Raw genomic sequence first — 17,928 nt, 5'->3', positions numbered from 1 at the left:
ATGTAAGATGCTGAAAGCATACAAGTTCACAAAGTGGTATGTGAACAAACAGTAACACATCTGTACAATTATCATTCTGTCTAATCACCATTTTGATATGCCACACCTGTGAAGTGGGATGGATTATATCAACAAAGTTCACACAGTTTTAAACACATTTGTGAGCAATATTTAAGAGAAACGGCCTTTTATGTATGTAGAAAAAGATCCTTGAATCCAGCTTGCAAAAAACGGGAGCAAAAACAAAAGTTTTGCATTTATATTTTTGTTCAGTGCGTGTGTGTGCACGTGCATTTGTGTGGCGTTTACATGCAGGCAATAACCCTTTTAAAACCCGAATATTGGCAATATTCAAGTTTTGTAAGGCCATGTAAACGTGCAATAACCCGAATATGCTCCTGAATAGGCCATGTACACACGTAGTAGGTTATTTAAAAAAAAACTGTTATTTCCCTCCTATGGGTGTAGAAAAAAATAGTGTCCACACCACCACATTTGTAGAAAAGGAAAAATCCACAGCTAACCGCATCAAAGCGTTTTTAAGTAAGTTCATAACAACTCCAGACCTTAAGGTGGCAACAGTTCCCCAAATCCTATCCAATCAGAGTACGCCTCCGTCTGGCGACGCCACTTCCACAAATTGGGCATACAATGAGATGCATGCCAAGCCTCTAGGTGGCAGTAGTTAGCCAAATGCTGCTCATCTCTTGACGTCACTTCACCATACGTCACACAAGCACGCACTGTCAGCCGCTGATCTGAATATATGCGGATCAGTGCTGTCAGCGCATACAAGACTTTTTTTTTTTATTAATTAAAAAAATACTTGTAAACAAGTCAATGAGTATATCATAAACGGAGCATAGAGGAAAACAAAGAGAATAAATACAAAATCTTAAAAAGCTTCACTTTTTTTTTTTTAAACAACTTTTTTTCCAACTCACTCACCACACACACACACATATACAAACGTAGTCTCTCTCGGTGGGGAAACAAATCCACGCCGCCTTTTATTCTTTTTTTCTTTTTTAACAACTTGAGGTATGTGATTGAGTGACGTGTGTAGAAGACAACGTAAAACTTAGTTTACTGAATGACACAGTGACCGCGGAGCCGGAGAAATACGCAAATCTTCACTTTGGTCGGAGTTTTTAGAAACCTTCGTTTGTAATAAAAAAAAATCCCCGCAGATGTGTGGATGACAGGGCAAGCCGCAGAAAAATATCTCCCGTTTGCAAAAAACCCGGCTACGTGTATACATGGCCTTAAGACCTCTGGGTTACCCCGAATACCTGCTCATATAAACGCTTTTAGAATACCTCGATTGAACGATGCAATATTTTTCGCTGTGCGCATGCTCTCTATTTTCTTCTTCGTCTTGTTTTCTTCTTCTTCTTCTTCACTTATTTGAATTCGCAAGGAATCTTGGTCTATGTACTAAGGACTTGTACGTGCAGCTCCATCCCTACTCGCTAAAGGAGCCGCGATTGAATACATTGATTTCTCTGCGGCATTTTCACGTTTTTTTACATCTCTATGGTGAAAACGCCACTGTTTGTGCCTATATACACATACAAGTGTAGAAGTCTGTGTTTCTGGCGTGTAACCCACCGGAAATACTCATGCCGGTGTAAACAAAGATGACGCTCGCAGCAAAGAACCAGACTTCTGGAGCGAGGAGGAGACCAACTACTTTATTTAGCGTGGTGAGTGTTAACATTGTTAACATTTTGAATTTAGTTATAGATGTGTAGATGCACATCTACACAGGTGTAATAATGTCAAACTCAATATAACTCGACCTTAACCTATCTGTTATCTTGTTTTGTCTAAATTCCCTGTTTTGTCCTGTTTGTGAAAATTCAAGTTCAATCTAGCATACTGAGATTCTGTTTTGTCTAAATGTGAAAGATCAACAACCTAGCATACTGTGAGAATGTAATCTGATTTTCGTATTTGATGGGAGGAGAGAGGCGTTTTTCCTGTACAAACTCGGATTGTAATAAAAGGGCTGTGTCTCCTGGGGGGAGGGACACACATTCTTGGATGACACTGCTTGGGTGATATGCAATTGTGTGACCAGAGATCTCTGTAATAAATTCTCCTTGCAAGGACCCTTTTCACAGGAATCTCATCTTTGATTTATTTGGATACGTAAAAGATTACAAAACTTAAGTACAATCCTTCAAATGGTGACCCCGAACGAACGAACGACATTTTACGGGCTGTAGCGTTCACGGACGGAAAGAATTCCAGGCCACATTAATTAGGGTAAGTGGACATTTGGAAGCGCTGCAGCTGGTATTCGTCTTGTAAAATTACTACATTGGAGATGAGATCTATGTGAACAGGTATTGGTAAAATTTTGAAGTCGTTTTGTTGGACGCGAAGTCCCTGATTTCGGATTTTATTACAGTGTTTGAACTATACACCTACGTGGTGACGAGATCATTGTTTACGGAAATGCCGTCACGTTAGTTTATGCGCAATTGCGGGAAAACAGATTGTTAAAAGCAATCGAGAGATCCTTGAATGATTCGGTATTTAAAGATTTTTGGATAAGTTTGTTGCGCTGAAAGGGATGTTGCGCTGAAAGGGAAAAACAGGTTGACGGAGCGGATTTACACCGCTGTTAAGAAATCGGGAGATTTTTGGATAAATTTGATATTAAGAGGTACAAGTTGACACAGCGTACGTACGCCGCTGTTATAAATTTGATACTAAGAGGTACAGGTTGACACAGCGGATTTACGCCGCTGTTAACTCTTTGACTGCCAGACGTTTTCAGAAACGGGATGTCGCCAGTGCCAGCCGATTTAAGCATTTTGACTGATCTTTCAAGGTCCACAGAAAATGTTGTGTTTGGATTATGGAAACACACATACTACCAAATGAAAGATTGAACTCTCATCTTATTCCGTTCTTCAGTAATCAATAATAGAAAATGGTTAGTTTCACCGAAATGCTCTGTTTTGAAACAAAAAGCGGAGAAAAAGAGCTTTTTGTGAAACTATATTATTTCATGCACTGAATTGTACACTTCTTTTTGTCCATGAATGATGCCACAAACACCTAAATAATGCTTTACTTCTGTAAAACACTATCACCAACAATGAAAAAGTGATTTTAGATTGCAAAATACGTTTATTTCCATTCAACAGTGTAACAATTTGACAAAACAATTTCGCAAACTATTTACAAATGTGTGCAACTGTGGTACTATTTAAAATTATGTGGATGTTTCAAATACAGTTTTTCTTTTTGTAACACTCCCCTGCGTGCAAGGAGAGGGAGCAGGATTTGCACAACAGAGTAGTTTCACTGCGACTGTCCCTTTCGCGTGCAGACGTTACACTTTCTTGACGGCCTTTTTTTCCGGGGAATAGCAAGTAGCAGACTGTACCCACTCCTCCGATGAATATGCATTGGACTCTGGGTACTCTTCGTCGTCTGATTTAACGTCCGCCTGTGCAGAAGTGCTCGGTTGTGCTCTGCGTTTTCCGGTGTTAGCATCGCTAGCCGGTGAACCTTTATGACGTCGTCATAGCCGCCGCGTCAACGCTTCCAACTTCGGCGTCAACCTCGGAGTCTCCATCATCATCATCGATGATGATCATCGTCATCATCAATGTGCTCTTTAGCGTTGGTTGATGCCTTTCGTCTTTGAAAAAAATTCCCAAGTGTGAGCTGCTTGCAACCGGTCGCCATTGTTCGCTTCCTCAGCCATCTAGCTCCACCTCACGTCTTCTACTGCCGCGTCAATGCTTCCAACCTCGGAGTCACCATCATCATCATCGATGATGATCATCGTCGTCATCAATGTGCTCTTTAGCGTTGGTCGATGCTTTTCGTCTTTGAAAAAAACTGCTCGAGCGTGAGCTGCTTGCAACCGGTCGCCATGTTCTCTTACCTTCCCCAGCCATTGTCCCCTCTAGCTCCGCCTCACGTCTTCTACTGACGCCTACCCAATCTTGTCAAAAGAGAGTCATTGCTGCCATCTAGGGGCCAAAAATAGTCATTAGGCTAACTAGATCTGCTTGAAACTTTCACCACAGCTGGCCAAGGCTTTCCTCCACCCGTTTCAAAAAATAATAATAAAAATTGGATGACGTCTTTTAACGTCATTGGCGGCCCTCCGTAGGTTTTTACTTGACGTCTTTTAACGTCCATGGCAGTCAAAGAGTTAAGGAACCGGGAGATCCTTGAATAAGTTTTTCAGCACGGGGAAAACAGTTTGTTAAGGCAATCGAGAGATTCTTGGATGATTTGCTGTTAAAATCCTTGAATAAATTTGTTCAGCTGAAAGGAAAACAGGCATCCGGATATTTATTGTTTTGTCGCGGAAGCGATCTTTTGTCGACTAATTTTATGGTACTACAAGTGAGACGTCACTGACTTAATACATATTTATATAACTTTAATATAATGATAACTAAGCAGGTTAATGTTCAATATAAGTTACGGGGGCGCTTTTGACCGCGACACCGAATAGTTTGACCTGATAGTACTTCCGCTGAACGAGTTGAAAGCGCTTCCGGGGTTTGTAATCGGCCGTTGGCCGTCAAACAATGACGTGAAATGTATTTATTATTGAACGACTGGATGAAGATTTATTGTGGAAAAGGTTGGTTCTCTCCGATAAGATCTGTGGTTTGCTTGATGTCTTTGATGACAGCAGTTTAAGTTGTATGTGTACGTAAACGCCGATCGCTGGTTACAAAAGTGTTAGAGATATATGTATTTTCTTTAAATAGAGGAAAAAGCCGGTAACGGTAAGAAAAGTGTATTAAATGATGATTAATGCTGAAATGTTGACTTTGGGTGGTTCTGTAAAGATCGCTCGGATGGCTGTGATAACAACTAAGTAAATAGCGTTCTATTTTTTTCCGCTTCGAAAATAAAAACAGCTGTAGACGACGAATTTACGTAATAAAACCGTTTAGTAAAGGCTGAACGGGATAAATTGATTAGACAACGACAACGTGATATGACTAATGAAGCTTCTAATGTATTGTCGAACAGCTATTAAATTGAAGATATTTAGAGGAAGCTGCCTTATCTGATATGTGTGCTTTTACAGGGTGAAGTTATGTGTTACTTGTGTGTTAAAGGGGGCATTTGATTTTTTAATGTGCAGGGAATTGTGAGTGTTTGTGTGACCCTGACAATGAAAAAGGTGGATTGCGTAATGTGTTGAAGTAGAAGGACAGTTTTTTGTGTTTTTTCTCCTCAATGATGTAAATGGAGAGGAACAGAAGTTAAGTTGAAAGGAGGACTGAGTTTTGCAGAAAGTGGTAAAAGAGCAGGTTTCAATGAAAAAATGGTGAAGTTGGTAGATAGCAGGAGTTCTGCTTATTTATGAAAATGGAGGAGAACAGATAAGATAGGATGTATATGAATGGCGTTTGCAGAAAGTGGAAAGAGTAGGTTTCAATGAAAAAAGGTTCCCCCCATGCTTGTAAATAGAAAAATTATTATTATTTTTTTTTTCCTGCATCTATGAAGACTCATTCGTAGGTGTGAAAATGATTTAACCTTTGTTCTGTCTCTGAGTCCCATTTCAGAATTTGAAGTCAGCCATTTTGCGTGCAAGTCCCTGAGACTGGACAGAACTTCCCATGAGGGCGACAACTGGGAGCTGTCACATTTTTAACATAATTTTAGGTGATATGTAATTAAAAATAATCTAAGGTCGACAAATACGAAAGTACAGAAACACTACTTGCTATGGATTGCTCCCAACCCCGGAAATTGTCATATCTGACTTGATGTTTAACCAAAAGCTGACAAGGAGGCTGCGGCCTTCAGTGACCGTGCTCTTGTGGAATATTCATTGAAAACTGGACACTTGCCAAATGACTCTGTACTATATTCGTAAGTTTTTAGAGCAAACTGTCCTATCTCATCTTAAATATTATTTACGAAGGTATGCAAAAGATATCAAATTAAATACTGTAAAACATAACAATACTGAATTATAATTAGCAATTATTTAAATGCAAACTTTCAGAATTTTTATTTTATTCTTTTTATTTTTTATTTATTTAAAAAAAAAATTATAATTAAAAAACAAAAAGAGGATTTTGTTCTTCCGGCTTTCTACTGATATGTCATCACCTAATAATGTTGGGGCAGATTTTATTATGTTTCAATCAGTGCCGTTCATTGATCGAGATCACTGTTTCAACTGTGGCCGTTCTGGACACTGGGCCAATACCTGCCGACAGCGCTCGCGGCCAGAGGCACATGACAAAAAAGAAGAGCACCTTGTTGTTCCGCCCTCCACTGATATTTCATCACCTAATGTTGTGGGAGATTGTGTTATGTCACTTCCTTTTGTTGATCGAAATCATTGCTTCAAATGTGGTCGAGCCGGCCACTGGGCAAATGACTGCCGACAGCACTCACGTGGCATCTGGAGCAGAGGCCGCCGACAACAAAGAGGGCGCGGCTACTACCAACAAAATGGGCGTGGCTACTACCAGCAGAGGGGACGTGGCTCACGTACGCTGTCATCACAACAACAATATCTGCCTCTCTCCCTAATCAGCAGTTCCTGCCACCGCCTGCTGGACAGCAGCAGTTTCTGGCGCCACCTGGTGGACAGTTTACGCAATGACTGGACCCTGAACTCACATGCAAAGGTCTCCAGGAACCAATGATTGACATTACGGTAGGCGGAACTTCCTTATGACATTGCCACCAGGAATTTCCCTCACCACTGATGGCATTTCGCTGGTTGGATTTAAAGGAGAACAAACTACTCTCAATCTGACATCTCCAATACACACGCAGTGCTTCGCACAGACTTTACTTATCACTGCGATGGTGACTCCGCCTCCACCCAGAATGTCTCCTTGAGTCCGTAATCTCAGATCATATGATGCGGTAATCTGACTGTGTACACTGCATTCTATTTTTGACAGGTGTAGGTGACATATACAGTAAAGCATTCCGTACAGTTGCTGACAACGCCTGAGAGTTGCGTGTGGGTGGTCTGTTCGCAGCACACGGAGCAACATTTGGGTCCATTTGTCCTGGCCTGCACAAAAGCAACTAATTGGCAACACTCTATACACACAGATTTATTATATTCTAAAACTCTTGATGCCTATTTGATTTAATCTGATTTGTTTGCTTCCATGTCTGTTTTAGAACAATCAGCTTTTGGACCGACATCAACAAAGGGAGACATCTGAACAGCAAGCTTGATGGTGACATGTTAAAACTAACGAACTAAACTAAACTGCTGCACTGTGGTGTATTGACCCAACTGATGTGGGCCTGTCAAAAGTGGCTCTAGTAACTTTTAAAAATTAATACCCCACTCCGTTTGGGTGCCGCAATATTAATGACAAATGAAGGGCGACTAGATATCTTAGTAATAACTGATGGTTTGCTGAAAACGGGGGTTCTTTGTAAAATTAATGGGCCTAGCTACAATATTTCTATTTTTATAGTAGAAAAGAAAATACTGGTGAAAACGGCTTATGTGAATAAGGGTAGGATACAATTTATTTCAATCTTAAGTAATATATTTTCCGTTATTTGATGCTTGTTGAATTTGGACTTCTAATTTTTTGCCCATTTCTCTTTTATAACTTTGGCTTCTGAATTTAGACTCAGATGTGGAACACTTACAGCGAATTTGCTGGTTAACTTTTTAATTTTTGATGAAGCTCACAGCACTGTGATCATTGGATCCCACGGGGATGAGATTCTAGCAATTTGTTCGCTGATGCAGTTTTTACATACTGGTCTGAAAATGATCTGAGTTGATCTTTTATCAGATGGGGGAATTACTAGTCTGTCTGTGTGTATCGTCACGAAGGAAGATATGCACACAAACAGTTCATGTTGAATTAAATAAATATAGAACTATAAGTTAGTCTCAATGTGATTGATAATAATATAGTCTGTGAGAATGAATGAATTCACAGGAGGACAATTGAAGGTGATCGGACTTTGACCATGGAGGAGAGTAAGTTTTGGCAAAGACGGCGAAAATAAGGTGAATATGTTCTATTTCTGAGGGTCAGATGTTATTTTATGATTTTACTTGCTGGTGATAGTTGCATTTATTTATGGCTGGAAGCACATTCATACCATATCTATAACAGTAAATATCATGGTAAAACATTTGATTAATCATTATATACCATAATATGGGTTTCCTAGGAAAATTTGATCAGACAATAGAACCCATTTATAAGCTGTAGACAAAATTGGCCTCATCAGATTTGAATTGGCTATAAGATTTTCATTGTTGCATTAATGAATGTGCTTAGGTCATTAAACTCAGCCAAAGGCTGGACTCTGATTGAATGTCACAACAAACAGAATTTTTCCCCAGGACGGACCTACAGAACTTCACTAACATTTACTAACTCCAAACTAACAAAAACTACCAGATGCTCTTTTAAAAAGAAGGAATTGTGAATATGTATGTTTATAAGTGACTAAATGAAAATGTCCTGCACCCAGATGGGGTGACGGAGAGGTCAATCTGGTCCAGTTCACTGGGAACACATCGTTCCACATCTTGCCTATCAGACCCGCCGGGTCCACCTCCTGCTCAAGCGCTCCCACCAGCAGGAGCCACCTGACGATTCAACTGGAAAACCATGCCTGCTTCCAGTGTCCACCTGACGAACTGCCCGCGGAGGAACTCACTCAATGAAGATTGAGTCACATGCCCTTTTTCCCATTCATCATTCCACAAATGAGTCACACTTTCGGAAGATAATCCCGGTGACCAATCCTTGGATCTCTGGCAGTTGACCAGGGTTCTGAAAGAAGCTGCCAACGCCCTTTTTCACAAGAAAAAAAAAAACACACACAATATACAAAAACAAAACAGAACGCCTTTCTCATTCAACAAAGAACTTCACCACGAGATGGCGTCAAAGCGACAACACGTCTTCAATTGCGGTTATATCATGACACTCTTTCTCATATTGACTGCCATGCCAATCTGCTATGTCTGGGATCCCCTCGCCACAACTTTGAACGTAACTACAACACTTCGTGTTAAGCGAGATATCGAATCTCCACACATTCCCTGGATCATATCCTGGACTTATGATAACTCAATTGCTGTGACTGTTGCCCCAAACACGAACACCTCTTGTTTTGGGTTATTGCTATGGGCATGGTTCTCTGGAACTGACCCCTATTTTCCTATTTTAGTTTGTGTAAATAAGACAATGAGTAAGTTAGAACAAACAAAAATAACTAAATACACGATGGAGACCGGCTGTAAGTGGTGTAAGTGAGTGGTTTCGTGTTACGCCAAAGAATTATTACTACAGCTATTGAAAAACAGGATGTACAAAATAAGTCTTCTTATATGATGGTTGAGTCTGTTGCTTCTCCATTCCTGCCTGCTGCGACATCCGATGCAGATCCTGCTGGAATCTTTTTGTAAAAATGTTTAAATGTTTAGTTTTTGGGCTCTTTCAAGCCCAATTGGGGGAATGTTAACATTGTTAACATTTTTAATTCTTTATTTTATATTTTAACCATTTTGAATTTAGTTATAGATGTGTAGATGCACATCTACACAGGTGTAATGTCAAACTCAATATAAATCGACCTTAACCTATCTGTTATCTTGTTTTGTCTTAATTCCCTGTTTTGTCCTGTTTGTGAAAATTCAAGTTCAATCTAGCATACTGAGATTCTGTTTTGTCTAAATGTGAAAGATCAACAACCTAGCATACTGTGAAAATGTAATCTGATTTTCGTATTTGATGGGAGGAGAGAGGCGTTTTTCTGTACAAACTCTGATTGTAATAAAAGGGCTGTGTCTCCTGGGGGGAGGGACACACATTCTTGGATGACACTGCTTGGGTGATATGCAATTGTGTGACCAGAGATCTCTGTAATAAATTCTCCTTGCAAGGACCCTTTTCACAGGAATCTTATCTTTGATTCATTTGGACACGCAAAAGATTACAAAACTTAAGTACAATCCTTCATGAGTGACATAAATATAATGTCTTTTATTAAACGTAGTAAGTTAAATGTGGAAATGACGTTAAATACGTAATTACGTTCTCCGTCAGGCAGAACAAAACAAACAAAGTGAGCCCAAATACAGTAGGAGACACAGAACAGGAGCAAGACAATTTGCGCCCTCATTATGGAAAAGAAAGTAGCGGAAACCCAGTAACATTGAAACACCTGCGTTTTACAGTCGGGTGCGGTTTATATGTGACCAAACTCGAGTATTTCCCAAATTGAGCTAGTGCAGTTTATAGTCAGGTGCGCATCATAGTCCAGAAATTACTGTAATCAGAGGATGCATTATTCACGTACTCACTCATTCACACACTGGTGGCGTACGTACTCTGGCTTCGTACATAGCCACAGCTGCACTGAGCAGGCAAAATTGTGGATTTGTGTACATTTTAGCATGACGAAATCCCAAAATACACAGCAAAAGTGGTTAATATGGAAGAGGATTAGGGACAGTGAAGAGAGAAAAAAATGTTTGGCAGGATTCTCACTTTATTCCCAGAATTCTGACTTTAAAGTGAGAATTCTGACAAATCTCAGAATTCTGATTTTAAAGTGAGACTTCTCACTATGTTCTCAGAATTCTCACTTTAATCACAGAATTCTCACTTTAAAGTCAGTATTGTCACAATTTTGAGATGGATTTTAATCACAGATTAAAGATTTTAATCAAAGAATTCTCACTTTAAAGTCAGTATTATCGCAATTCTGAGATTAAAGTGAGAATTCTCACTTTAAAGACTGCTTACTTTAAAGTCACAATTCCAAGATTAAGGTGTGAATTCTCACTTTAAACCCAGAATTCTGACTTTAAAGTGATAATTCTGAGAATAAAGTGAGAATCTTGCCAAACTTTGTTTTTCTCTTCACTGGCCCTAATCCTCTTCCGTACATTTCAGCTTTGGTTTGATTTTTTTTTTTATTGGACTGTGAACATTTGGAGTGTGGCAAGAGGGTGAGAGCAGTGCACAATTGCACACGGCATCTTAGGGAACATTGCTTGCCACACTGATGCTACATTTAGAGCATTTGTATCTCTCTTCGCCAATTCACGGTGACTCATTTTCTGCCCACATGTACTATATTTGGACAGTGATAAGTGTCTAGATATTCACGTGTGGTTAACAAATGGTTCATGGTCAAAAATATTAATGTTTTGCAGTGGCTCAGACAGTCCAGACTTGATTTCAGTTTAAAATCTGTGGAGGGGAACTAAAGATCAGGGTGATGACAAAAACAGCTCATCGAATTGAGGCCTACCTGACCGCAGTCAAATTGATGGACTGAGTGGCATTATTCTAGACCTGCATAAAAGTGCAGTGACAGACTTGAACTGGAGCACAATATTCAATTTCCAGTGCTCATGCACACCGTCACCACTTATGTGCACCCCTTCATATAACAATGTTGATGGCCAAACCAAGCAATATTTACAAATGTCTTATGCCACCTCTTTCAGTACTGTACCTTTCCTTTCCAATAGACAGCATTCCCAAAGCCCTGACAAAAGGAAGAAACGAAGGGGAGCGTCACCACTGGACGATGAATATACAGGTTGTTTTTCAGAAGAGCCCAGAATCTACAGATAGAAGAAGTATGTTTTCAAAGATTATACCAGTAATTCTCCAAAAATAATTCACATTCACAAATTTAAAGGTGCATTGTGGAGTTTAAAATGTTAATGTTAATTTTCTACATCACGTATGCTCCACCAATGCCCAGATGAGTACAGTGTAGTGTTTTTCATTGTGACTGCACCTATCAGCTTGTATCATATCTTCAGTGCGGAGTGTTCGGGGTGAACATACCACAGTTTTTTGGGTTGGGAGGGGTGAAAGTGGTGGAGGGTGATGTCATGCTCGTCCTCGCGGTCATTATAGTGTTGTGTTAGCGAGCATATGACACAGTTAGGGTAGAAACTGAAATAAACAAGAAGACACCAGCTTCGAACACAGCCTAAAATCCAGCTCAGACTCCAAGAAAACTAATTTAAAAAAAAGAAAGAGCACATTTCGGGCACACGTATTCGCACGCGCACCATGCACGAGATTGACACAGAGGCTGCAGTTATGCTTTAGCCAAGGGGTGGCAGTCACAAGTAAAAATTGTGACAAATTCCACAATGCACCTTTAAATACTTATAATACTGTACTATAATTATATGTAATGTAAACTTATGTGGTCATCTCACCTGTCCTGATTAGGACGAAACTCTGTCTTTTCTTGGGTCTCGTACACCCAACCGGGAGCAAAGATCGCGGCAGAGAAGTTGTACTTTCGGATGATTTCCAGTGCCTGTTAAACCGAGAAGGTAATGAATGATATGCTGATTTAACACTTTTTATGGAGCCAACAATACTGTATCCCATGTCCAATCTTGGTCAATTTCACATGTTTTCACAAAGCTATAGGGGAAGAGTGGGGTAATTTGTGCCAAAGGGCAAGTAGTTCCACCCGTTATTTTAAAAAAATCACAAAAGAAGTTGGTCATGTGACCACATATTTTTGAAGGGACATCCATTTCGCTTATTCGGTAAAAAAAAAGAAAAGGGAAAGACGTAGCTTGAGAGGTAAGCACATATAAGTTCCCCCCCAAAAAATTGCCCTCCAAAGTAAAATTTATTTAAGGCTTTTTGATGACTGAACAATTATAGACAACTTTGACAACTTTTAGTGCTTTAGTAAGCTTCATCGTGAGTCTATTATGGTTAGCAATGATGCTGGCTCAAAACAGCATTTTTTTTCCAAAATGGTGGGCTTGAGGTAATTTGTGCCAAAGGACCTGGGTTAAGTTGTGCCAATGGCAATGACAATGTATTGTTGTTGTAAACTGTATTCTTACATTTGATCACTAAAAGTATGTGCCGTTCTTAATTTTTGTCCAAAATTAATCATGCCACGAGATACAAAAGGAAGACAGACATGGTTTCAATTCCTCTTGAGGAGTTGGAAAGAGCAGTGAAAGAGGGGAAGAGATAGAGAGATAAAAATCTGCAGAATGGCCATAAAAAAATACAGGGGTAAGAAAAAAATAGGCCCAGGCTTAACCCCCGCCCCACCCCCCGACCACTCACTAAGTGACAAATCTTGTTCTGCTCACTTGGGTTATGTGACTTCAGAAGTTATTTTTCCCTTGCCAAAATCCACACCAAGAAAAGAAAAGAAAGCGAAAACAAGAATTGTGACTGACACACATGAGAAAATGGTGTTGGAGAATGCTCACAAAGAAAGAGAAGATAAAAAGGCTGAACAGGAAAAGAAAAAGAATGAAAGAAGAAAAGACCTCTGAAACCTGCAAATCAAAGTTTTGCATTGAATTTGTCTTGCTTTTAATAATAATGCTATAGCATTATTGTTTGTTTGATTAAAATTATCTTTTTTTTTTTACTTCAGTTATCAATGGCACAATTTACCCCACTGAATTCTGACCAATGGCTCATCCTACCCCGCACTGGGGGCAAGCTGTGCCACCAAACCATTTTTTTTCTGAAGCTATATTCTCAAATAGTTTATTGAAGATACAAAGTGATTGTTCCCAGCGATGCACAACATCCCTAACTATATGAACACATTTTAGTTGGAGGCATTCCTGTAATCCCCTTGCGTAAAAAACACTAAATAAAAACTGGCACTACTTAACCCACTCTCCCCTACTATTGGTCAGTCCCCACATGTGCCTATTATTTTTATAACTTGTTGACCAATCTTAAATGTTGAAAACGATTTGATTAGCTCGATTTAAGAATGTTTCAACTTACAAACAAGGTCACAGAACCAATGAACCAATTTCACTACACCATATGGTGCCCAAAGCACTTTACAATTGAAGCCTGACATTCACCCATTTTACAAGCTTTTTCTTTATTTTCTTTTTTCTTTTAAGGAAACATTTGAAAAGAAAGCTTGAGTACTTTTATGTGTATCTGCATCTTATGTCAAGTTATCTTTGGTAGTTCTAAATGACGTTATGTTGGACAAACTGTTACCTTCAGTACTGTCTGCTAAAAATAAACAGAACCCCCCACAATAATTCAGCGAACCATGACCCAAAACTGAGGTAGGCTATGTACCAAACCGTTACACCCCTACTAATAAGTATTTCTCTCAAAATGTAAATTCATATATAACCTTTTCATGATATCTTTTTATTAGTGCTGTCAAGCCATGACATTTTTTAATACTAATTAATCACACAATTCCATATTTTGTCTACTTCTGCTTCTACTTTTTTCTTCAAAGCTTGTAACAGATATTTACTTGAGTAAAATCTTGGAATTAATGTAAAAATAATCAAATAGAAAGTATATTTATCATCAATGACTGTTATAATAGCTTTTCTTTGATCCTTGAATAGGGGAGGGATTTGTTGACAATTTCCACCAAGAACCATTAATATTGCAACTCCACAAGCACCATAACCACCATACCGGTAAGTCATAGCAATTAGCGACACGCTCGCCTAGTGTAATTAATAGCCCAAACAATTGTATTTCGCTCATTTCACAAGTGCTAAACACGTGAACAGCGTTGAAAGAAATATCCAGTCAGCAGTCACGACAAATCACACTGACGAGGAAATGGAGTCAAGGTCTGTCGGGAGCATCGAACTACTTAAAGTGAGAATGGTGTGCAGTTATATAACATTTGTATGTGAATGATGCAAACCTACAGTTGGGCAGTTTTCTGACGTAAATCAATAATTAAACATGTTTTTAAATGTGTAGAACTATAAATTGAAGATTTATCGCCATACTCTCTTAATTAAAAGTGTACAAAAGTTTTTCAGAGAGATCAAGTGGAAGCTGATGATTTTGAGGAGGAAATGGAGTAGTAGTTATGGCAATGATTTTGGCCATGACAGCATTAAGCACTGCATAATTCATAGCATTGGCGATTTCTTTGATGTATTATTGATTATTTTAGCCCGCAACAATCATAAAAAATGCCAGTGAAATCCTGGAGGGACTGGCTAGGACTGTCTACAAATTACCTACACAGTAGATGACATATGTGCCACAAATCACCATATATCCAGTATTAATTTATTATTATTATTATGATTGCTGTAGTAATTGGCATGTATCACCACTCCAAATGTAATGAATAATGATAATAATAATAATAATAATATCATTAGTGTTACAGGCATTTGTGTGACATAAATATTAGCAAAAATAAATGAAAACACCGTATAAAGCCTGGACATAATTCAAATTCCTTGTGTAAAAATATAATAATAATATTTTAAAAAAATTCAATCTAAATTATTTGATTTAAAACTTTTTTTTAAAGTAGTGAAAATAGTTACTTTGCCTGGTAACGATTTACTTTTATTATGAAGTAATTCAATTACTAACTCAGTTACTTTTTAAGCAAGTAATGAGTAACTATAACTAATTACATTTTTAAAGTAACGTTCCCAACACTGATTGTCAACCAGGGGGCGGATTCTCTATCCCGCTGTCGTCGGCTTTCGGGGGATTGGCGTCTCCACCCGGAGGTGGTAAGCGCCATTTGGAATCGCTACGGTAAGGCCTTGGTCAATCTTTTTTCCTCCGAGGAGTCCACTCACTGTCCCCTCTGGTTTTCTCTGAGGGAGCAGAACAGCACACTGGTCCAGGATGCTTTGGCACACCGGGGTGCCTTCTGTATGCTTTTCTGCATCTCCACCTCATTCATTTGACACTTCAGAGGGTCCTTCTGGAGAATCACACAATGCTGTTAGTGGCCCCTTTTTGGCCAGTGCGGATGTGTTTCCCTCTTCTCCGAAGTCTCTGCTACTTTGACCCGTGACCTCTGCCCGATCGGTTGGATCTGCTGTTTCAGCAGCAGGGTCGGATTAGTCATATCGAGCTCCGTCGACTCCGCCTGTGTGTTTGGCCACCCATTGCTGACAGAGTGCTCGTCTTCTGTCAGGCATACGATCCTTAATGCCAGAGCTCCTTCCACTTGTTTGCTGTATGCTAACAGGTGGAAGTTGTTTGCGGAGTGATGCACTGGCTGTTTTAGAGTTCCTTCAATCTGTTTTGGAGAAGGGGCATGCTCGCTCAAGGTTTACGTGTAGGATGCCATCACCTTGTACCCTCCCTCCTCAGAGGGGTTGTTCATCTTCATTCCAGGAACCCGCCTCATGTCCCCCCGTTTGGGACCTTCACTTGGTGCTTGACACGCTGTTCAGGTCCCCTTTCGAGCCGTTGACCGGTGTGGAACTTCGTTGGTTTTCTCGTAAGGTGGCGTTTCTGCTAGCAATTGCATCTGCTAAGCAGGTTGGGGAGCTCCACGCTCTGTCTGTTAGCACCGCAAGTTTTGTCTGGCTCTCGAGCCAACCGCCCTATTCGTCTTGCTTGTTTTGCCCCTTCGTCGACGGACGGGGATGTTGATCTATGTCTTTATAGTCCTGTAAGGACGCTCTGCTCTTATTTGGAAGCTACGGCGTGTGTCCATAAGTCCAACCAACTCTTTGTGTCTTACGATGGCCCGAATGTAACAACGGGTCTATGAGTCCCGAACGACCGCCAGGATTGCCTGTTACTCAGAGCCCTTTTGTTTTCTGCGAGAGAAGGTTCTGAGAGACCGTGTTCCGGGTCTGATGCCTTTTTATACATGGGGATTGCGTCACAAGGAACAAATGCCTACGTGGCTTTTCAGATATGCTTTTTTTCCGAGTGTTTGTGTCCGCGCAGGATTTTCAGTGCTGTTTCAGCACGTTTCAGGTCGTTCGGGACTCATAGAACCGTAGTACGTTTGTAACTGTCGTTTTAGCCTTGTCAATATATGTTCTTTTAGTAAATTTTGTAAGCTACTTTTGTTTTCTCTGCTTTGCTTAACTGTTTATTGATGCTTGCAGGTGTTGTCTTTACTTGTGTAAAGCACATTGAGTTGCCATGTGTGTGAAATGTGCTATAGAAATAAATGCCTTGCCTTTTAATCAACACAAATCAGCACATTGGACACAAAAAACAACAACAATATTTTAAAATACGCACACACATCGTACCTTGTGGGTTTGAAACATCCCTCCTACCACCTTGCCACGGGCAAACACATCCACCCCCACATAGATGTCAGACTGGCGTCCATTGATGTGACTGTAATTAGTCATCCACTCTAGGTTTTGTGCTGTCCAATTGTAGTTCGTGAAGAAACCATCACATGCGTCGAAAAAAACCCTGTCATGGAAGGACAGTGATGGCACAATACACATGATAGTTGTGTGATAATTCGTAAAACATAAGTGAAAAGGAAAGGAAAAAAATCAAGCAAGAATTTCACACATGTAGGTAGATATCATCTCATGAATGTTACTTTTCTGAGCAGTTTGGGGCCTGGTAATCTGCTTATGGGAATGCTGACAAAGAATACAGACTAGTATTTCTATAATACAGAGTCCAATTTTTATTTTATTTTATTTAAAGCAAAACATAATTTAAAAATCACAAAATGCATTTATTTGGATACCAAATTTATGAAGACAAAAATATGTTGATTTTCTTTCTTTGTTTACATTGACTAGTCCAACTTAAAAATGTACTCATCCATCTATTTCTGATAACACTTATGAGGGTCGTGGGTGAGCTGGAGCCTATCCCAGCTGACTTTTGGCAAGAGGTGGGATACACCTTGATTTGTTGCCATTCTATTGCAAGGCACCTAAAGACAAGCAACCATTTAAAGTCACACTCTTCAATCAACTTAACCTGCATATTTTAGGTATGTGGGAGGAATCTAGAGAAACCAACACAAGCACAGTGAGAATGACTTGACAGGACATGTAAACTCCACATAGGAAGGGCCGAATCGAAATTTGAAACTCAAACCTCTGAACTATGCGGCAGACGTGCTAACCACTCGATCACCATGTTGCCCGAAAACGTAAACCCACATCATTTTGACAATTTCGATTGCAAG

General features: G+C 39.7%; 1 protein-coding gene across 9 annotated transcripts in view; it reads right to left on the bottom strand.

The window, feature by feature from the left end:
• engase (endo-beta-N-acetylglucosaminidase) overlaps nucleotides 1–17,928 on the bottom strand; it is a 56,328-nt gene that overhangs the window by 21,138 nt on the left and 17,262 nt on the right. For all 9 annotated transcript variants that reach the window (XM_077555734.1, XM_077555736.1, XM_077555739.1 and 6 more), the window contains exons 7-9: nucleotides 17,018–17,189; nucleotides 12,212–12,315; nucleotides 11,488–11,599 (exon numbers count right to left, since the gene is read on the bottom strand). In XM_077555734.1, coding sequence (XP_077411860.1) covers nucleotides 11,488–11,599; nucleotides 12,212–12,315; nucleotides 17,018–17,189 — 388 coding nt within the window. The remainder of the gene's footprint in view (nucleotides 1–11,487; nucleotides 11,600–12,211; nucleotides 12,316–17,017; nucleotides 17,190–17,928) is intronic.

Source organism: Vanacampus margaritifer, chromosome 2 (assembly GCF_051991255.1).
Source record: "Vanacampus margaritifer isolate UIUO_Vmar chromosome 2, RoL_Vmar_1.0, whole genome shotgun sequence".
Classification (NCBI taxonomy): Eukaryota; Metazoa; Chordata; class Actinopteri; order Syngnathiformes; family Syngnathidae; genus Vanacampus; species Vanacampus margaritifer.
Note: the sequence above shows the minus strand (reverse complement) of the source record. Positions and strands in the feature narration are given on the sequence as shown.